The sequence below is a fragment of the Cygnus olor genome, chromosome 7 (genome assembly GCF_009769625.2).
Source record: "Cygnus olor isolate bCygOlo1 chromosome 7, bCygOlo1.pri.v2, whole genome shotgun sequence".
Lineage (NCBI taxonomy): Eukaryota > Metazoa > Chordata > Aves > Anseriformes > Anatidae > Cygnus > Cygnus olor.
The window spans coordinates 24,582,974-24,603,312 of record NC_049175.1 but is presented as its reverse complement, the minus strand read 5'-3'; the positions used below and the strand labels follow the sequence as shown (position 1 = coordinate 24,603,312).

The window sequence follows — 20,339 nt, the reverse complement described above, 5'->3', positions numbered from 1 at the left end:
GAAAGATACGATCTCTGCTGTTGCTGAGCACGTCTGCCAGAGCTTGCCAAGGAAAGCATGAGCAAGCAGCTTCAAAGGCAGAATGACGTACCTATGGCAGTAAACCCTAATCCTCGCTGTGGAAACCACGCAATTGAAGTTAGTCATAGAAAATGGGATTAGAAACTCTAAAACAAAACAAGGGGCCGGAGGAACTAGCAGTCATCCCAAGATCATGTTGAAAATCTTGAGCAACTTTTAAACAGCTACACTCAGGGACGATGAAGAGAATAAGACTAAGACTAACATCTCTCACAGGAAACCTTCAGTGGATGGGGATAAGGACCAGGTCGGCCTAAAACCTTACACATCAGCCCTGCGTGGATGCTTGGCAAGGAGCGTAGCTGCCAGCGAACAACCCTACCGCCTCCACCAGGAATTCAAGGGCATGGACCCCTAGCAAAAAGCCTATGTGACTTGCCCATACAAAACATGGCAAGGATCAAAGCAGCTGGTGCTTTGTAGATCAGAGCGGTGGCCCACACACCACGTGCAGGGACAGAGGATCAGTTTTGGAAGCTATCTGGAAAGTACAGCAACCTTCTTTCCACGGTTCATAATGTTGTGCAGATACACATGTCCAAAAATGCTGCAATTGCTCAAGTGACCATCTTGGTAGCACCTCACAGAGCACAAGGCAGTAATGCAGAAGTTGGGATTTCTGAGGCAATCCTCCACGGAAACACAGTCAACGTGACTTTCAGAAGCTCCCCAAGTTTCTCGCACGCTAACATCCTGGACAACAATGCTGGATATTTTCCAAAGACCAGACCTAACTCAAATTACAAATTTACACAGCCCAGTGAAATTCAGGTTTTGAAGAACGTGTGTTTTCATTTTAGGATAAGCTGATTTTCTAACTCAAGACAATCTTTGAAAAATAAACTGCGTCTGCACATGGGGTCAGGATGAGATCCTAAAACAACTGTTTGAAGGAGCTTCCCTGGCCCTCGCACTGTCAGAGAAGCTTCATTGCAAGTACCAAGTATTCAATTCCTGACCATTTCAGTAGAGAAAATTAAGAGAACACAAAGACTTGCATCAGGAAAAGGAAGGCAGGGGAAGGAACAAAGACAACCAAGGAGAGAAAATAATACCGTGAGAAAAAAAAAAAAAAAGAAAAAAGGCAGACTGTCATGATCGAAGTGTTGATGAAATCTGCTCCTGGTCGATACGGAATGTGGCCATAAGGTACCAGTCGATAGTCTGATGACAGAGGGCATATTCTCCCTTTGATCATTCTCCAGTGTCACTGGAAACCCACCGGGGCTTGAAGAGGCATCAGGTATTTGAGAGATGAGTATCTAACCTAGCATGCAGACCATGAATGGAAGTACAAGTGTTTCTTCCCCTCCTCCCAGGACTATCACTTGCATTTAATGGAGTCTGAGTGGTCAGATTTCAGCGAGCTCCCCCACTTTCTGCCCAGACATCAGGCTCCTTTTTCCTTTAGAAAGGCGTCAGGGAGATCCCTCTCACCAAAATGGAAAGGAAACAGGAAAATATCCTAGGTGCCACAGCTTACACGCAGGTCCTCATGCTGTACAAATTCACGGCGAGAGCAGAATGGCTGCGTTATCTTCCATTTATCGTTGACATTTCCATGCAAGTCTTTTCTCCTTTGCAGCCTAGCAGATTCCAGCAGAGCCCCGCAGAAGAGTGACCTTGCAGCAATGAGAAACTGTATAACAATACCAGGTAGTACCCAAATCCAAGGTCATAGCAGTTTCAAGTAAGGCATATACGAGCGGAGAAGACTGGGAGCTGCTTATCTGGAGTCCCTGCAGGGAAAGGGCAAAGGCACTTGAGGACCACCCTACAGAAACCTCAAAGGTAACCGGACCTGCACACGGACCCAGAGAAACTACAGGAATTCTGCTTCCACCAGCTGCAGGATCCTGATCAACGGGCAGAGACTCTTCCCTATACTTGGTCAAAAAATTGAAAGAAAATGAAGTTAGGGCATTTCACACTCAGTCTCCTGAAAGATGAAAGCAAAGAGGGGATTTTTTTGTTTAAGTACTTGCTTAGAAGTTCAACAAAAAAAAAAGTCCTCTTAGCTTTCTTTCTGTGTTTAGGCAGAGACTTTTGTATTTCCAGTGTTGCGAAATAGAAGAAAACAAATCTACTTTGCCTACACAGCAGTGCCAACCAGGAAAAAAAAAGCCACAAAAGCTTGTATAAATATATGCATGTCCCTAAAACAGATGCACCTATCAAAGCACTGTTTAAAGTTGTTTCAAGTTGAGAGCCTACCTGAACTTTATGTTTGCTGTTAAGAACAATTTTACTAAAAGTAATAACCAGAATTGAAACCAAGTAAGAAATAATGAACTTGGTTTTAATTGGTTTCAAGAAAGGCAATTTGCAAACGCTCCCCATAGCCAGCTATTGAATACACGAGTTGACAGAGCCCAGAAGGCACTGTGATGAGTGACTTAAGTGGAGGCACCCTACACCCACCAGCATTCCTGCTGAATGAATGTGAAATCTGCAAGAATTGCTTTTATTTATCTTACTAGAAGCGTTTCTTGGAAGGTCTGGAAAAATTTATTTCAGATGGATTTTTCAGCTGAGAACAAAGTTGCATTTATTATAATTACGCACTCTCCGATGTGGCCGGCCTTGCTGAGAAAGAACATTAAATTCAGCTGCACACAAACTCACGGAAGTGACCTTTTGAATGAAAATGCTGCAACAAGAGACTTGTAGAGCATTCTTACTAAATAATACCCTACTGTCTGCAGCTTGCAGATTAGTGCTCAGACCACTGATTTCAGCTGCTACTTACACAGGCACAAGTCCACACGAGGTCAATCAGCTGAGAATAAATCATGTTTGCTGTAGGCTACAATATGGAGAACTGTACTTGGGAAACTTACTCAGTCTCTGGTCCAGTTTGGTTTTCTGAACTTTTATTAAGCATCATGCAACAGCATAACCTTGCAAGGCACTTGAAAGAGGTCTCTTCTGCAGGACACCCACTATCTAATTTAAATAAGAGGATCAAAGGTGTTATTGACTCACACAGCACCACCTCTCACTTTGATGAGAACAATGAATGCAAGGAGGAACACCCACCATCCAGGCAGAATTACCCTGCTCGCTCTTTTCAGAAGGACAGGAGGGTTATCTGAAAGCCCAAGCACAAGAGGATGGAGGCACGTTATCCCTAAAGAACTAGGAAGTCAACCTAGCAGGTTCATTTCATCACCTAAGTGAAAAGAGAAATGTGAAATGGCAAGCAGTGCTTGTTTGGACACGGAGAATGTCTTTCTGGTGTGCAAATATAAAGCATCCTCCTTAAATACAGCAGATCATCTTACTCTTCAAAGAAAGGTTGGGCATTATGAAACGTAACCCATCCTCTGAAGAACGTGAAGCAGATGTCTGAGCCTTCCCAGCAGCTGGGTTGCTGGGCAGTCAAATTCCCTGCTGCCAAAGAAAGCAAGGCAAGCCTGCGTGCTGACATCCACATCTCAGGGGCATTTGGAAGCCGCTCTGCCTGCCTGGCCCAAAACCATCATACAAGGACAGGACCAGCTGGCAGCCGGCTCTGGGCTCCCTTTCCCCTTCCCTCTCCACAGTACGTACAGCAGGCTCTCGTGGTTCGTGGCCATCGGAAGATTGTTGGTTCGTGGTTCACGGGGCTAGAAAAGAAGCTGTCCTGTTCCGAGCATCTGTGAATTTTTCAAGCCAAAATGCACCATCAAAACAGTCTGTGTTAGTCTTGCAGCAAGCTCTCGTTTCACACCTCTGCTCACTGAACCTGCTGATTTAGTCTCGAGTTTGCGTTTCTCTGTGCTGTTGCCTCTAAGGGGGAATACAATACGTCGAATTCAACTTCCCGACTACAGAACCAATTAACCAAGAATTGCAAAGCAAGAAAAGCTTTTGCTTGGAATATTCGTTCTCTGTGCTGCAGCAAACACAGCACGTGCCATTTGTGAGGTGCACAAAAGCTTGACCCTCGTGTGTCTTCGCATGTTGATTATTTACAGTAATGCCTTCCAGACAAATGGAAGAACAGGCCCCACTCAAGCACGGCAGAAGCCAAGAACCATAAAACCGTGTCTGAACAATTAGGTAAAGTTTGACCATACTACTTGAGGCTATTGAAAACCTCTAGACCGAAACCTTGCAGAAGAAAACTAGGAGTTTCTTCGTTAACAATTAATAATTTAAACCTGAAAACTCCCCATCTAGGCCTCCAGCTGAAGAAGAAAACTATGCACTATTTATACACCAGGTAACACACAATTTCCTTGTATTTTGACACAAAAAAAAAACCCACAGCTCATAGTATATTCACCATCTAAAATGATGACATTAAGACGAAAAATATGAAATTGTTTGCTTAATATTAAATGATAAGCCAGGATCAGAGTTGAAGAATTCTTGCAAAAAGCAGCAACGTACCAAAAAAAGGACACAGAAGCACACCGTGGCTTTTAAAAATCATTATTTTTTGATAATATTTCAAAATTCACCATCAAAAAAAACCCTGCCAGCAGCTAAACCCAAGGCATTTTCTTTAAAAAAAGATAAATCAATTTTTCCCCTCACCTTCCCCCTTCCTACTATACCACCGAGACACTTCATTGTCAAGAGCTCTCACCACCAGCGAACATGCAAAAATGCCTGCTGTTGGGGCAGGAGAAAGATGACAAGCACAGCGTAAGACCCATAAGTGAACAAGTTAATGGGTTGAACTTGGAAAAAGCGGTATTATTAAAGCCTATTTCTTTCATTAAGGATGTTAGTTAAAAGTATAAACAAGCTTTACCTTGCACCCTGTCCTGCAGGAAAGGGAAGTGCCTTCAGAAGAACTGTTGACAGGCAGTGCCTGTGTGAGAGAAGAGCTAGTGATAAGAAAAGCTCTCACAGCAAGGGTACAAACAAACAAAATTTAGGGTAATTCATTCAAGAGTCTGTCCCAACTTTTAAAATGCCTTAGAGCTTACGGTTTCCTACGAAGAGCAATGAAACTATGAGGAGCAAAATCATTCCAGACTTCCCTGAATTCATCTTTTAATGCAAGAATGGTCCTCGGACTTGGTCAAGGGACAGGCCTAGGGGCACGGAACAGGTCAGAGGAGAAGAAAACTCCCTACTCGTTTCCACAGCCTAACCATTCTCCATTCTCCGGTGGTTTAGTACGATCACATACTCTGGGAAGACCTGGGAAGGACAGGGATACAAGGACAGAGCACAACAGCAAGAAAATCTGTAAAATAACAAGCCACAAACATGAGAGATTTAATAATCAAGCAGATGAGATATAAAAGATTCCTAGCGGATGCTCCTTTTCCCTACAAAAGAGGGACAGAACAATGAGACAGAAAAAAAAACAATACAGCCAAAAAAGGAGAAATAAATTAGGAGATAACTCTTGTTTTTGACACTGCAATTTAAGACAGGCTTTGTCTGAGTCCAAGTGCTAAGTGTCAGTAAACGGAGACAATCAGCAGTGACAGATGTCTGCAAGCCTGTTTTATCTAAGCTTCAGATCACAGGAGACTGGAGAGTGGAATGAAAGCTGTTTGTGAAGTTTGCTTCTTCTACAGAGACAGAAGTCAAAATGACAAGGTAATTTGAAGACAACACAATGCACACGCAACCCTCCTCCTCCTCTTCAGCCTTCGCTGTTTGAAAAGCGGTCTGCGACCCAACAAACGAGACAACCGGTGACAAAAGGACCAATTCATCACACAGAGACCCAGACATGAGTCATAACCTTCACACACAGTCAGGTAGCTGCATTAAATGTTTTCCAAGCACAGAGCAAAGGTCCTTCTGATCGTATCTGAAGAAAAGACTTTCCTCCCCACAAGAAGAGGGGGGGCACTTTTGGGAGGTTTCCCCATGCGATTACAGTGATTGATCCATAGGAAGGGATGAAAGCAGCTCAGTGCCACGGCCTTGAAGATACTGCAGTCTTAAAAGTTTTGCCCAGTCTCTACAATATCCCTGCATAATGCCCACTGCCCCTTCCAGCCCTTCCCCTGGGGATGACGCCAGCCAGTGTTTAACCCTCTCACTCCACACTGGTCGCTCCCAATTCCTATTTCAGCCAGCTGGGACTGATTTGCTGCCCCCAGCCAGTGCAAATACTGTCCCCGAGACCCTTTTCGAGACCCTTTTATGCAAGGTAACAGCCTGAACTTCCACTGGAGGAAGAAGACATGCGGCTCCTGTGGCTGCCTGTTGGCCATCACTGGCCACCTGGGATTTAAAGAGGATCCCACATAGGGAAAAAGTTTCTTTTTAAAACATGCAACTACCAAAGTGGCATTAACAAGTAAGAACTTACTACAAAGAGTCAGGACACAAGTGAAAAGCACTAATCGGTTCTGCTTATTAAAAAGCCTCTGCAACGTCCGCTGGCATGCCATTAACGCGTGAGTTTCCTCCAGCTTCCAACAGGCAATGCTTGACACCTCTCATACAGGGAAAGCTCAAGATGGCTGGCGAGATTCCTGGCAAAACACACTCTTCATAACTGTCTCTACAGCTTATCAGCCTCTTCCCCTTCAATTTGTTGTTCAGCCAGCAGGAGACAAAAAAGAAAAATTAAAGCAGCTCTGTAACCACTGGAGCTCCATAAAGCCGACCTCTCATCAGTTTGTTCCACAAGGTTGATTGACTTTGCAGCCTAGCCAACTGTGAGTGTTGACTGAAGCTTTTCCAGAAGCTAGAGCATATATCAAGCCAGTCAATCACCATTTCCCAAATTTCCTAGTGCTTAATAAGCTAGCAAGGGTAGCTTCTCACTCCGTGATGACTCCCTGTTTTCTTAAGATCTCTTTGGGTCTACCTGTTTTCGGAAGTTCTGTTGAAATCTTAGGCATCTTTGAGGTCTCTTTGTATCAGATTCAGTTGGACAATGGCTTCAAAATTAATTAATAGGGAGGCAGATACTGATGACTGCATGACCTCCTTCTGTGAACTTGTCTTTGCATCAACAGAATCCACTGTCTTCCTGGGTAAAGTCACTCGCCACCCCACAACAGGACTTTGGCAAATTGGTATTTTGACAGGTGCCCCTAGCCTTGAGTAAAGCCAAGACTCAGTTTTTGCTTTTGATCACGATCCCTCCCAGACTGCAAAAAAATAAAATTGACCTCTGCTCTTGAGTTGCCTCTGAAATTCCTATCAATGTCTTGTGCACACCAGATCTAGAGATGAAATAAAAACACATCACCACTAGGAGCAATGAACTTCCACCTCATAGTAATGCAGAAGATTAAAGAGGAAAGAAGAAGGGAGAATCCTTTCCTTTTCTGCTAGCAGCTCTTTCATCTCTTTAAGCAAACTCCTTCCTCTGCTTGTCCTAAGGACTGCACTCAGGATCCTGAGGTCTTGAGCCCCATGAGGAAACGGTTTCTTCTGTTCTTGTTCCCTAAACCCACCACCCTATGGCTTGTATGTACTGGTAGCTGCTCATCATACCCACCGACTCCTTTGCAGCCCATTATCAGCAAGAGGGCAGCAGTATTTTAAATGGCAGAAGCTCTTTTCCCCAACACACTGGTGGTTTCTTCTACGCTTACGTGGTTACTTGCTAGCACGCTGCCAGCACACCGTCAATGGCTGGATTTGCTGTATAATGTGCTGGCACAGAAGTGGTTGGGAAGAAGAAAGCGTCAGGAAACTGCATCTAAATCTCCTACCTCAAAAAAAAACAGGACAGAAGGGTGACGTTAAGTGAGAGGAAACAGCAGCACGCTCCTTTGTGCACACCACCATCGTTGAAAGGACAAGGGCATGTCAGACATCCTATTTTCTCTTGCTGGTTTGGAGTCAACTCAGGTGATGACGTTAAGTTTGCGGACCTTCTCCTGCAAACAAGCAAAACCCCAAGCTGCCTCTACACAGAATAAAGTCTCCCCTCTCTCTGTGCAGGTGGCATTAAACTGTTTGGCCTGCTGCATCAGCCTGTGAGCTGCACGCATCGCCCCACCTTGCACCCAGCAAGCTCCCTCCTGCACAGTGCTCTGTGACAGCTTCACAAGGCATTGCAGGGACTACGGGGTCACCTAAAAATAATACTGGGGGCAGTGGTCCCGCTGGTAATCACGTTGTCAGAAGAGAATCAAGTTCCTCCTTATCCTAGCAGGTAAATGGCAAATCACTGCAGCACCTTGAGCCTTCCTTTGCAGTCAAACAAAATTACGCAAAAGCACAGAAAAGCATCATTTGTGACAGCCACACCAATCGCTCCTTGGCACAGGCAAAGCACGGGTCTGCAATTCCTGCTCAGCAAGCCTGTTCTCCCCAAGCCAGCTGTTACTTCAGGCGTGTGCTACACGTACTGTTCACAGGCCACGCGAGAATTCAACTCTCAGAGCTCCACTGCCGCAGCACCCTAGTGTCGGCATCTCAAAACCCATCTTGTCAGCCATGGGTTTTGTAATCACACAAAAGGGGGATGGAGGGACCTGTGTCCCCCACCAGCATCTCTCCGTGAAGTCATCCAGAGGCACCGTCCAACGCTCCGTGCTCAATTCCTTCCAGCTCAGAAGCAAGGACCAAAACCTTGCAAGCAGGACGCCTGCAACGAGCATCTCTGCCCTGCCATGACTAACGGTCCTGCTGAGATCGTCTGTCACCGGCCCTGACTCAAAGACTGCTTTTGGGACATCCTTTCCCCTGTGTTGCAAAAACAGGGACACAACCCTGTCAGGAGCAGGTCGCCCAGACGCCTTGGATTAGCGAGCCCACTGAGACAAACGCAGGACAGGAACGCGTCCATCCATAAGGTCACCAGCTAAATGCATTAAAAAATTGAGAAGATTCTCATGCAGCTAACCAGAAATGGCAAATTCTTACCTTGTGCCCCATAAAACAGGGCAGTGCAGATTAGAGGGACACCCCCAAACTTGCACGTTGTCAGGAAGCAGAACAAAAGGCCACCGTAGCTCTGCGTTAGCGAGGCTCCGGGATGCGCTCGGCAAGGACAGGTTTGCACAGGCACAGCCACGACCAAAGGGCACAGCACAGACACCGCTGGGTGGAGAACGAGGCCAGAAGATCAGCCCATCACTAGCTTTTTGCTATAAGCTAAGGACTACTCAATCCTGCCAGCCCTCCAGATATGACTTAAAAAAAGGCAAGAAGTGGGCATTCTGCATTTACTAAATACAGACTGCAAAGAAACACGGACTGTTACCCACGTACCTGTTAATTCCCTTCTAACGCCACAGAGAGACAAAAGCCAGCTTCAACATCGCGGTGGTTTAATACAGAAGAGCAGTTTCCAGCTTTACCAGCAGAAGAGCAGCGACCGCTGAGGACAGCATCCCTTGGAACCCAAGGGGATGCCATCTGCTGGATGCTGCTGCTAACCAGGCGGGGTGACCCGGCCCGACCCTGCCTCTCCGGGAGGGTGGAAAAATCCCCTGGCAGACGAAACTTTCCGAGTTCCCCCACAGCGCAGCACGGCTCCACAGAAGCTGCCCGAGTTTATTCTGCAGGGGTTGTTAGGTTTTTGCTAATTAGCGTTTGGAGGGTGGTGAGGAAATTCTCGGAGTGGTGATTACAGGACCCAGGCGCGGAGTCGCTTCAGCCACCCCAAAGAAAATTACCACGCTCGTACCCAGGAGGCACCGGACACTTTCAGACCAGGCTTTTTTCCCATCTGCTGCACAGCTGCAAGGAGAAATTCCTACAGCGTTGTGTGCGATTGTGAGGGCAATTCACCAGTGGAAGAATTTTAATCAGTGGGAAAGCGTGCTCTGCAGATGAGACACTGGAGTTCACGGTGGTATAATCATCGTGGTATGAGCAGTCCTTAATCCAATCTGCACAGTTATCCCGAGGTTCTGCTCCGAACAAGTACAGGACGTACTTTGATCTCTGCTGCCTCCTGCCAAAACCGTGGAAATTGGCAAGCCAAAACCCAAGAATCCCGACGATACCATGGGAGACCAAACAGAAGCAGCTCTCCTGAAGGACCCACGGCGTTTCAGGAAGCACGGGAGTGCAGCTGCAACTACCTACCTATACCTTAATCAGAAAAAAAAGGCTTGTATTTAGAGATGAGTCTAAGAGGTGGGTGACTGTAACTCCACTGCTCACGGACTCCCTGAAGTGATGCTCTCAAGGGCAGCCATGCTCTCGGGAAGTGATGCTCCCAAACGGCCCAAAGGCAGCCGCGCTCTCGGACGAAGCGGCACGATAACCCCGTGTCGGTGCCATCGGAGGTGTGGTGACAGCGAGAGCACAGCCCTGAGCAGGAACACTGCGACGGCCACGGCAAGTCCTCCCTCAAAGCACGGATCCGTCCCCTCTGTTGCTCTGAATCATCCCTCAAGTCGCTGCACTTGGAGCAAACTCTTTAATTTCGGATGAAATGGGCCTTTAAGAAGAGCTTGCTTCCATCAGCTTTTGGCTCAAAACCACCTTATTAAAGAACCACGAATTCCTCGGACTTGTCACATAGTTAGCATTCACTTAAATCTCTTGTTTTTAAAGAAAACAACAGTAGAGAAAACTATGTGATAATTAAGCTGCTTGCAGTGGGAAGCAGGCGGACAGTTAAGGCAGGCAAATAACCTTTGGTCTGCCCTGTAGAGACATACTACAATAGAATTATGATTAATGTTAAAAGTTTTTCATTACAAAAATTAATCAAGCTTGTTTTTATTTCCCCTCTTCCTCAAGCTGAGAGGACAGCACACAGCTCAGGTGTGCAGTTAAGGCAACAAGAGTAGAGTCATAAATGAACACGGAGAGGTTTCTTCTTCCTGCGACACTTACCCTGACTTTATTTTTGTTATATAATTGTGGCATATCTTCCTTAATCTACATAGAGGTGCTTCAACGTCTGTTAACAGAGTTTTGTGCTCTCATTACGAATGCAATTGCACTGAACAGTCACGGACACAGTTACAGCTTTAACTTGGACTCGGGACGGTGCTGAGCTAATTATTTTCATTCTCCTCCATCCGCTACCCGAAACAAGTCTTAATTAAAAGAAAGGTCTTTTAAGATCCGAGGCAGCCTGGACTTATTTTAACCTGCAAAATCAGACCCTCTTGCACAGTACAGCATGTTCTCGGGAATGTTTGTTCAGTGCGGCTAGGCAGCACAGCTCCACCTCCCGAATTATTTAGAGGACACATTTCCTGCAGCACCTCCCAGCCTCAGACCACCAGGTCTGCAGGACAGGATTTAGAGGTGAGGCACAGACCCCAAACAACACGCCCTCCCCAGAAGAAGCAAGCAGGGCATGGCGAGTGTCTGAAATGCGCGTGGAAGCAGGCAGCAATCACGAGAGGCAGCACAGGCAGAGGACGCGAGCCAAACACTGCCAGGGGTTCAGCTAAAAATGCAGAAACCCTTGGCGCAGAGACCTTCCAAGTCCAGCACCGCCCCATCTCCCCAAGCCCATCAGCTCCAAGGAAATCATACTCCGAGGCAACATGAAAGCAGACCAAGTTTTCCTACGTGCTCATTTTCAAGATCCTACATTACCGCTGTCTTTTTTGAGTGGGTTGCTGTCAATCTGTAGCACGCTGCGAGATAATATCAGCCTTTTGACAGACAGAGTCTACATTAAGATCTAAAATAAACCGCGTGAGTTTTATATAGACAAACTACAAAAAGAAAATGAGTAAAAGACGCATCCGCATCTAAGTGCTCTAAAGAAAACACAGGCTGCCAAAGCTCTTCTCCCCCACCATCATGTACTGTACCACCCAAGACTTGCTATTTTAGAATTATTTTCCGGTGCACTGATTGGAGAGGGTATCTACAAGTCATCCATGCAACTATTCCACAAGCAAGCTTACTGTATGAATGCTTCTCATTCCTCCTGCTTTTTCTCATCCTCCTTCTCTACTTCCTATTCCTTTCCTCCACCTGGTCCTTGACTAATGTATATAGGCTGTAGAGGCCAGGGAGCTTCTTTCATTCAGTCTCCAAAGCAGGTATAGTATTTTTATTGGCATGTATAGGGTTGAACTTTCACAGCTTTTGTACAGGCGATCCTACCACTAGACCACCGCTCACAGCTGGAATGCCACAACACCACGCGCTTCATTCATTGAATTTATGCACCTCAGCCTGATGATGAAATGAAGCAAGCACTAAGACTTCCATCAGTCTGAGGCAGTGGAGACAACATGAAAAACACAGTCTTGCACCTGGCTCCCTAGGGCAGCAATGGCTAAATCACATCCTCATTGCAACCAACGGGAATTTGGGATGGCACTACCAACACTACCAAGCTGTTGAAGTCCATCTGTTGCTTTCAGTACGCTGAAAAGAAGAAGGAAACTTAAAGGGGTGGTGACATCTGTAGTCATCAACAAACTCCTCACCTCCACCTGCTGCAGGAGCATCAGAAAGCTTCTCTACGGATGCCTTCCAGAAGGGATGCTCCATACCTGCGTCCCCATGACATTAAACACCGCACAACCCACAGCACCCGTGACCTACGGTCACGGATCAGCATCCCATGGCTCAGACCTTCAACAAACGCAAAATTCAGTTCGTACCTCCTAAGTAAGCCACCGCATCAGATCAGAAGCCATCATACCCAACCTATGATGTGCAGGGGGTACAAAAGACACCGGGACTGCACAGAAAACAAGCTCCTGGCCACGCACGAGACACTTGGCCTAGAAGAGCCATCTCCAAGTGACACCGGGCGCACGCAGCCAGGCGAGGAAGGACGGCAGGCTTCTGCACGGGGTGCTCGGGGTGCAGCCGGGGCACGGGGCAGGGATGACAGGGAGCAAGTTAACGTCATGGGACCCTTGCCAGGCACAAATTAACTCCGTGGGACCCTTCCCAGGCACAAATTGACTCCATGGGACCCTCCCCGGGCACCAAGGAACCGGGCTGGCTGCTCCCCCGGCTCACTCACGCTCCCCCCGCAGCAGCCCCGGCCCCCTGCCCCAGGACCCCCCCCAGCCCACCCCAGCCCCCCCTCGGGCCCCCTGCCTCCCCAGCACACCCGGACACTGCCGCCCGCGGCTCCCGAACCCCTCCCGGTGCTCCCAGCCCCCGGCCCCTCACCGGGGGGCACCGTGCGGGGAACAGCAGCCCCCAGCCCGCCCCCCCCCGGTCACGACGTGCCCCCCCCGGGGCTGCCCCCTACCTGTGCGGGCTCCACGCTGGCCGGCAGCCCCCGGGGCAGGGCCTGGAAGAGCAGCAGGGCCATGGCGGCGCGGAGCCTCCCCGCCATCCCCCCCACCCCCCGCCTCCCCCGGCCCGACTGCGGCCCGGGACGGCAGCGCAGGGGGCACCCCCCTCCCCGGCCCCGGCCCCGCCCCGCCCAAGCCGGTCGCTGATTGGGTGGGAGGAGAGAGGCGCGGGAGGGTATTGGGGAAGGGAGGTGTCACTCAGAGGGGGAACGGGAGGGGAGGGGTCTGAGAGCTGGGAGCTGCCATCTTGAGTGTGGCGCGGAGGGGAGGGAATGGGGGGGGTGGTGCCGTGGGCGCCATGTTGTGAGTGGCGGAACTGAAGGGAGGGGGGTGTGGGGGCTGCGCCTTGGCCCTGCGCCCTAAGGTGGCACCCTGAGGTGCTCCCTGGCACCCCGGGGCGCTCGTCCCCATCCACCGGCCCTGTCCTGCCGTGCCCAGTCCTTGTCTGGCCTCCTCCACGTAGCACACACACACAGCCCCAAAGCCAAGCAGCCCATTAGAGCCTGGGGCTCACCAGGCGATGCGTGTGGGGACGGGGCTAAAATGGCCCCAGCAGCACTGGGGTGGAGGTGAAGCGCCCCAAAGGCAGGGCGTGTGCTGCTACAACCCACAGGCAGTAGCAAACAAACCTCGGGCCAGGGCCTGAGGATGAGGCAGTGAAGCACGGGGCAGTTTGTTCACCATTGTGCCACCTCAGTGGGGAAGCCACGGCCGTCCCCCAGCCCTACAAGCCACCTTCCAGCAGTGCCCAAGCGTTGTGCATGGGACTGAGCCAGCCAGGGCTGGGCAGAAATCCCTTATCCCCCAAAATCCAGCAGCAGGGGTGAGAGCTATTGGCAATTACCAACCCCTGGAAGAGGCGGCTGCAGGGAGCCACCCTGGGAGAAGAGAGGCGTGAGGAGATGTCCTGCCACAGTCGTGTCCCAGCACAGCCCCGAGTCCTCCTGGGGCAGCCGGGGAGGCGGGGGCGTCACTGTTTGGGGATCATTCACAGCTCTTGGGCAGTGATGGAGGCTTTCTACACCACCACTCCCTGCGTGCCAGGCAGCCGCCACAGGGGATTGGCATGATTGATGTTTATCAGATGCTCAGATAACACGCTCAGAAAAACCAGGAAAAAAAAAATCAATTTAGCAGCTTATCTCCTACCCCTGCGATCTTTCAATCAGGGCGATACTTGGGGCACACCTTACCCTGCTCACCCAGCTGGCGTGGGCTGGCAGGAGCTAACCCAGTGCACATGCACCCTGTTTGCTCCTCTCTCCTCCAGCAGCTGCCTCCACCAGCACTTGGGCAAGGATCTGGGACCGATGGCTCATCAAGGGAGAGCCCAGGCTCTCGGGACTCCCCAGACATCTTTGGTCTGGTTGTTAATTGAAGCTGGAGCACTGATGTTTTGGCCACGTACAGTTGTTAAAGGAGCTTTATTCCTGTTCCCATCCAGCCCTGAAATTACAGGCAGGGAGAAGGAGGCGAGAGCGGGGAGCATGGGACAAGCCCGGGTTGGGTGTGACTCACTGCTGGAGCCTAATTAACGCCCGCAGCTCTTCACAAACAAGGATGAACCTAGCCCTGACTCCTGGCAGCGAGGTTTCTTTCCTGTTGCAGCAGTGGAACACAGAGGCAGAGCTGGCCAGAGCCTCACCAGGCAGCAGCAGCTCTTCAGAGGGTGCCTGCTGCGGCACTTTGCTTTACAAGCACCGCTGTGTTCCTGAGTGTGCCAGAGGCACCTCGAACCCAACTCCATCCCAAGCTGCTGTATGTACCTTTCCAAAAGTGCTCACAGACATTTTGGGTGTAGGGCAAGTGCAATCTGAATTAAGGAGCTTAGGCAGACAGCAGAGATGTCTCCTTGTGGCTTCTTCCCTCTCCCAAGAGGAGTGACCTGTTTTGTTTCATGTGCTTATCTATTTTTTTAATTGTGCAATAACAAGAGATCTAATAATGACCAGGGAACAGATAAGCAACTGTGAACACATCTCCCCGCCTTTTGCTGACCTATTATTTTAGGGCTTTTGTGCAGTCATCTAGCTGTAGCTACATGTGTTTAGACATTATCCTCCATTGCAGACTGAGCAGAATAAAAACCTGCTTTGGATACAGCTTGGCCCTTCAAGAAGCATATTTTGGGTTCCACTGCTCTCTCTGCAGGAGCAGGGTGGCTAATGCCAGATCCTGTGTCCCCTTGGGGATCGGGCACATGTACTCAGCTGGAGGGACGAGGGCAGACCATCCACTGGGCCTTGGGGCTCTCTGAGCTGCCACATGCAAAGGATTGGTTATAAACATGCTGGTCTCACCCAGGGATGTTCATCATCAAGCAGGAAGCCCAGACACGGCTCACCAAGAGCAGGACCACAGCCCAGCTCAGCCCAGTCCCTGGTGCCTGGCCAGACACTGAGCCCACACCTTTCCCTTTTGAGGCAAGCACAACCCACGTACCAGCCCCATTGAGGTAACCACGTACCCAAAGACCACCCGAAATCAGAACCTGCAGCTGTTTTAAAAATCACCATGTTTTATTTGCCAACCCTCCTCTCTGTCAGTTGCAGCATTGCCTGTTCAGAGCCTGAGCTCACACCCTGATGGCTTCGTGACCCCCGTGTCTCCTTCCCCCTGTGCAAGGGGGACAAGAATTGAGTGTCCCCCAGGTCCTTGGTCCCACCGTGGGGACAGGGAGACACAGGACAACAGCTGGCTTTTGTGCTCAGAGGAATGGGTAATTTCAAAAAAATTAGAGCTTTAAAAGAATTAGCTATTTCTCTTTGGGATTGTGACAATCGCAAAGTGAATAAAATCTGAACCTGAGAGTGAGGAAGGCATGGTCCAAGCACTGGTCCCGGGACTTGGTCCACTCCCCGTGCAGAGGGGACAGGTCCCTTCCAGCCTGCCGAGGGGGATCCAGCTCTTGGGAAGAGGCCCCTGCAGTGGTTTAAGGCAGCAATGTGGTTTGGGAGGGAGGAGGGATGCCCCCGATGGGGACACGGCTGGCAGCAGATGGGGGGAGGCTCTGGACCAGCCGACCCCAGCTCCATCCCCCAGGCCAGGCTGACGGGGTCAGACCATGCCTCTGAGCCCTGCTCAGGGAATGTGGGGCTGGCGGCGGCAGGGGTCCAGAGGATCGTGATGGCTCCCGAAGCAGCCTCCGTTCACAGTCCCTTGTTAAAGTAGACGTATGGAACTTTGTCCCCGTGCTTGGCCACAATGCTGTCCCGCAGCTCCGACTCGAGGCTAGCCAGCGCGAGGGAGCTGTGAGGGAAGGGGACAGAGAGTGAGACCCGCCATCCTGCCCCCGGCCAGGACACCCCCATGGGGTGCCCATCGCGGCCCTCTCGGGACGGGGAGAGGAGAGCGAGGGGAGGAGGAAGGCTCCCGATCTCGCATGCAGGAGGGGAAGCAGCGGGGCAGGTACCATCTCTGCGGGAACAGGGCGCAGGCGGCCGGCACCATGAACAGGAGGCTGTGGGGAGAGAAGAGTGGGGGTTAGTGCTATGGGCTGCAGCCCCCCAGATGGGGTTTCAGCCCGGGAGGTGCTGCTCACACCCCGTTACTCCCAAAACCTGGAGACGCCCAAAAACTGGAGAAAGCCCAGGTTGCAAGGAAAGCAGCTTTGCCACCCCCCAGCTGGGTTAACTCTTTTTCCAGGGTGCCTTTGGGCATCTCTCGGTGCCACACACCGGGCAATAGCGGGTTTTTGAGATACTTACAACCCCCCGCAGAGCAGCACCTGCAGCGGCGCGTGGAGAACCCGGATGCGCTGCAAGGGAAGAGCGGGGTCAGGCCCCAGCCGGCTGCTGCGGCCCCGACCCAGGAGCAGCACGGGCTCACCTGCATGAAGGGGAACTTCTCCAGCCGCTCCATGATGATGGGCAGAATAACTAGGTGCCGAGAGAAGAGGGGAGGGGAAGAGGTGAGGGCCAGCCCGCAGAGCCCCAGCAGCGCTGGCCGTGCTGGGAGCCGCTGGGCTTTGGGTCACTGCGTGGATCCGGCCCCCAGCCCAGTGCCCCATCCCGCACTCACTCATGCCCGGAGCTGCCATGGTGATCCTGGAGACCACGACCTGCGCGATGCCCTTCACCGCCGCCCTCTGCGAGCAAGAGCGGCCAGCTCAGCCCCACCGCAGTGCCTGCGCCCCCAAACCTGCCCCATCCACCCCCCCCCGCTGCCCCCAGCGCTCACCCTGGAGCGTCCCAGCTCGTTGTTGTCCTCGTCCGTCACCGTGACCCCGTTGATGATCTCCCTGAGGGGACAGCGAGCGCGGTGGCCCTGGGGCTCTGCCACCCCCGGGCCCTGCTCTGTCCCCAGCCCAGCCGATGCTGCCACCTTCAGGGCACAGCCGCGCAGGGGCTGGCTGTCACCGGGACCCCACGCCCCAGGGAACACCCCCCCAAAATCCCACAGAACACCAGGACATCACGCACCCACAGCCACCTGCGGAAGGGCTTTGGGTCCGAGACATCTGCCAGCAGACCCCCAAATGGCCACCCTCACCCCGAGACCGCCCTCCTGCTTCGGTCACAGCTGCGCCACCCCCCCGGGGTGCTCAGCAGAGACCTGGGGGTGCTGAACACGGGGACGGGGAGCGGTGGCAGGGCGACGCACCGGGGATGGATTCACTTACTGCTGCCTCATCATCGGGATGTTCACGCAGTTGGCGGCGGCCACGGCTGCAAACGGGACCCAGCGGGCAAGCAAAGGGGGGGCTCGCTGCGGGAGAGGGGACGGCGTCAGCACCGGGGGCAGGATGAGGCCGGGTGCTGCCACGGGGAGCAGCTGCTCTGCACCTCCTGGGGCTGGGGGCGAGGGAAATCGCCCGGTGCTGGAGAGAGCGCTGGGACGGGGGTCTCGCTGGGAAGGGGCCTTGGAGGAGGGCCCCTTCCCCGTCCCCACGTACCTTGGTGTAGAGGTTGAGCCCCACCGCGGTGGCCAGGGCCGTACCAGTGGCCGTGACGTAAGCCACTCCGATTTGCCTGGATGGAGATTTGCAAAGAAGGGAGAGGGAAAAAAAAAAAATAATAATAAAAATAAAAAAGCCACCAACTTTGACACCTTGATCCTGCTCCTTCGGTGCCCAAGGGTCTTCTTGGGGCATCCCACTGGGGGTCCCTGTCCCAGGGGCACACTTACGCCAGCGAGATGGGGGAGGCGGCGTTGCGGTTGGTGTAGTTGACGATGGCATTAAAGGACTGGTTCACCCACTGCCAGAAAACCACGGCCGGCACCGTCCTGCGGAGGGAAAGGGCCAGGAGGAACTGAGGCACCGCAGCCCGACCGAGGGCAGGGACAGGGCGGGGGGGGCTGCCAGGGCCGCGTCCCCAGCCGGGGCAGGGCCTCACCGGTAGAACTGGAGCATGCAGCCGGTGAGGGCCATGCCCCCCGGCACCTGGAAGGACATCCTGCCGATGAGGTTCATCTTCTCGCCGCTGTCGGGGTGGAAGGCCGAGTCGTACAGCTTCTTGGCGTACAGCAGCTGCTCCCGGCTGCTGCCCGGCGGCACCAGCCCGGCCCTGCCAAACCCGGAGCCGCGGGGAGCTCAGCCGGGGACCCCCGGGGCACCGCGGCAAGAACCTGTCCCCGCTCGAGGCTCCCCAAAACCCGGGCATCTCCGACGGATGCCGCATCCCAGCACGCTGGCCTGGGTTGCCTCCGGCATCCCCATGGGGTTTTTGGGTCTGGCAAAGGACGGGGCGTCCCCAGCACCGCGGTGCCCTCACCTGCAGCCTGCCACCACCTCCCGCGCCCGGTCCAGCTCCCGCTCGGGCACCAGGGCCGTGCGCGGGTCGGTGATGTTGAGGAAGTGCCGGAGGCGCCCGGCGAACGTGCTCTGGTCCCAGCGCGGGGCGTCGATGTCGAAGCCGAGGGGGACGGCGGCCATTTCGGCGCGGAGCTGGGGAAGGGGGACAGGCGGCTGGGGAAGGTGCCACCGCGCCGCGGAGCGCCGGGCAGGGCGAGAGCCACCGCTGGGTTTATGTTTAACGGTGGAGACGGACTTTCAGCGGCCCCGAGCCCCGGCTGCGCCCTCCTGCAGCGCTGCGGCCGTGCCACCGCCATGCCCTCCATACAGGGGTCCCCTCCCCAATCGTGGGGTCCCCCCCCAGTCATGGGATCCCATCCTAATCATGGGGTACCCCCCCAATCATGGGGTCCCTCCCTAACCATGGGGTCCCCCCCCCAATCTTGGGGTCCCTCCCTAATCATGGGTCCCCTCCCCAGTTATGGGGTACCCCCCCCAATCATGGGGTCCCTCCCTAACCATGGGATCCCACCCCAATTATGGGGTCCCCCCCCAATCGTGGGGTCCCCCCCAATCTTGGGGTCCCACCCCCCAATCTTGGGGTCCCCCTCCTTGCTGCCACCCCCCAGCAGAGCCCCCCAGACCCCAAAAGACCCCGACCCCCCCCCCCCGTGCTTTGCCCCCCTGCGCGCCCCCGACCCCATAACACAGCACACCGCCCCCTGCCACGCCGACACGCACACCGTGCAACACCCCCCCCCCCCCCCAAAACGCTGCCAGCCCCCCTGCAGCCCCCTCAGCCTCCAGGGTGCGCGCTGCGCGCCCCCGCGCTGACCGGGTGCGCGCTGCGCGGCCCCGCAACGCACCCTTCCCTCTGCGCGTCCCCCCCCCCCCAGCAGGGCTGCGGGGCTCCCCCCTACGCCTGCCCGGCTCCCCCCGTTAGCGCTGCGCGCCCCCGTTAGCGCTGCGCGGCACCGCGATGCGCGCACACCCCCCCCCCCCGCGCGCGCGCGCGCGCGCACTCCCCCGCCTCCCCCCCCCCACGTGACCCTTACCTGCGCGGCCCCCAGACCCCCTTGGCGCGCGCCGCGCCGCGTGGCCGCCCCCGGCCAATCACGGCGAGCCGAGCGGCCGCGCCCACCCCGCGGCGGGAGGGGGCGTGGCGTGGCAGGTGGGCGTGGCCAACCGCGCCGCCAGCCCCGCCCCTCTCGTGGGGCGGACGCACGGCGGGGAAGCGGTGACGCGCTTACGCACGGCGGCGGCGCGTGCGTGACGCAGTTGCCCATGGTAACGCCGGAGCCGCGCCGAGGATGGTGAGCGGCGCGGCCCGGCCAGGCCCGGCCCCGGGGAGCCCCGCGGGCAGCGGGGGAGGGGGGGGGGACGGCACCGGCCTCACGGGGAGCCCTCGGGGG

General features: G+C 53.5%; 3 protein-coding genes across 11 annotated transcripts in view; 1 reads left to right on the top strand and 2 right to left on the bottom strand.

The window, feature by feature from the left end:
• Positions 1 to 13,275, bottom strand: part of WBP1L (WW domain binding protein 1 like) — a 57,255-nt gene extending 43,980 nt beyond the window's left edge. The window contains exons 1-3 of one of the 6 annotated variants that reach the window (XM_040563316.1): positions 9,220 to 9,670; positions 8,872 to 9,048; positions 4,826 to 4,885 (exon numbers count right to left, since the gene is read on the bottom strand). In XM_040563316.1, the coding sequence (XP_040419250.1) occupies positions 4,826 to 4,885; positions 8,872 to 8,883 (72 nt within the window). In that variant the 5' untranslated portion in view covers positions 8,884 to 9,048; positions 9,220 to 9,670. Of the gene's footprint in view, positions 1 to 4,825; positions 4,886 to 8,871; positions 9,049 to 9,219; positions 9,671 to 13,147 lie in introns of those variants that run through there. The other 5 variants (XM_040563314.1, XM_040563318.1, XM_040563315.1 and 2 more) reach the window with 5 other exon arrangements.
• A 2,416-nt stretch (positions 13,276 to 15,691) lies between these two features.
• Positions 15,692 to 20,213, bottom strand: SFXN2 (sideroflexin 2). Of its 4 annotated transcripts, XM_040563486.1 has the most exons (12): positions 19,983 to 20,213; positions 18,908 to 19,080; positions 18,530 to 18,700; positions 18,321 to 18,419; positions 18,088 to 18,163; positions 17,815 to 17,900; positions 17,373 to 17,433; positions 17,214 to 17,280; positions 17,022 to 17,071; positions 16,901 to 16,950; positions 16,606 to 16,653; positions 15,692 to 16,442 (listed from the first exon to the last, which is right to left on the bottom strand). In XM_040563486.1, exons 1-12 carry the CDS (start codon positions 20,211 to 20,213, stop codon positions 16,343 to 16,345), a joined length of 1,212 nt encoding a protein of 403 aa, XP_040419420.1. In that variant the 3' UTR covers positions 15,692 to 16,342. The 4 variants fall into 4 exon arrangements, with proteins under 4 accessions (XP_040419420.1, XP_040419419.1, XP_040419423.1 ...); XM_040563485.1 differs by having other exon boundaries at positions 17,022 to 17,280; XM_040563489.1 differs by having other exon boundaries at positions 17,022 to 17,280; positions 18,908 to 19,136; positions 19,983 to 20,029.
• Positions 20,114 to 20,339, top strand: part of ARL3 (ADP ribosylation factor like GTPase 3) — a 24,278-nt gene continuing 24,052 nt past the window's right edge. Inside the window, exon 1 of the mRNA XM_040563490.1 lies at positions 20,114 to 20,240. Coding sequence (XP_040419424.1) covers positions 20,238 to 20,240 — 3 coding nt within the window. The 5' untranslated portion in view covers positions 20,114 to 20,237. The remainder of the gene's footprint in view (positions 20,241 to 20,339) is intronic.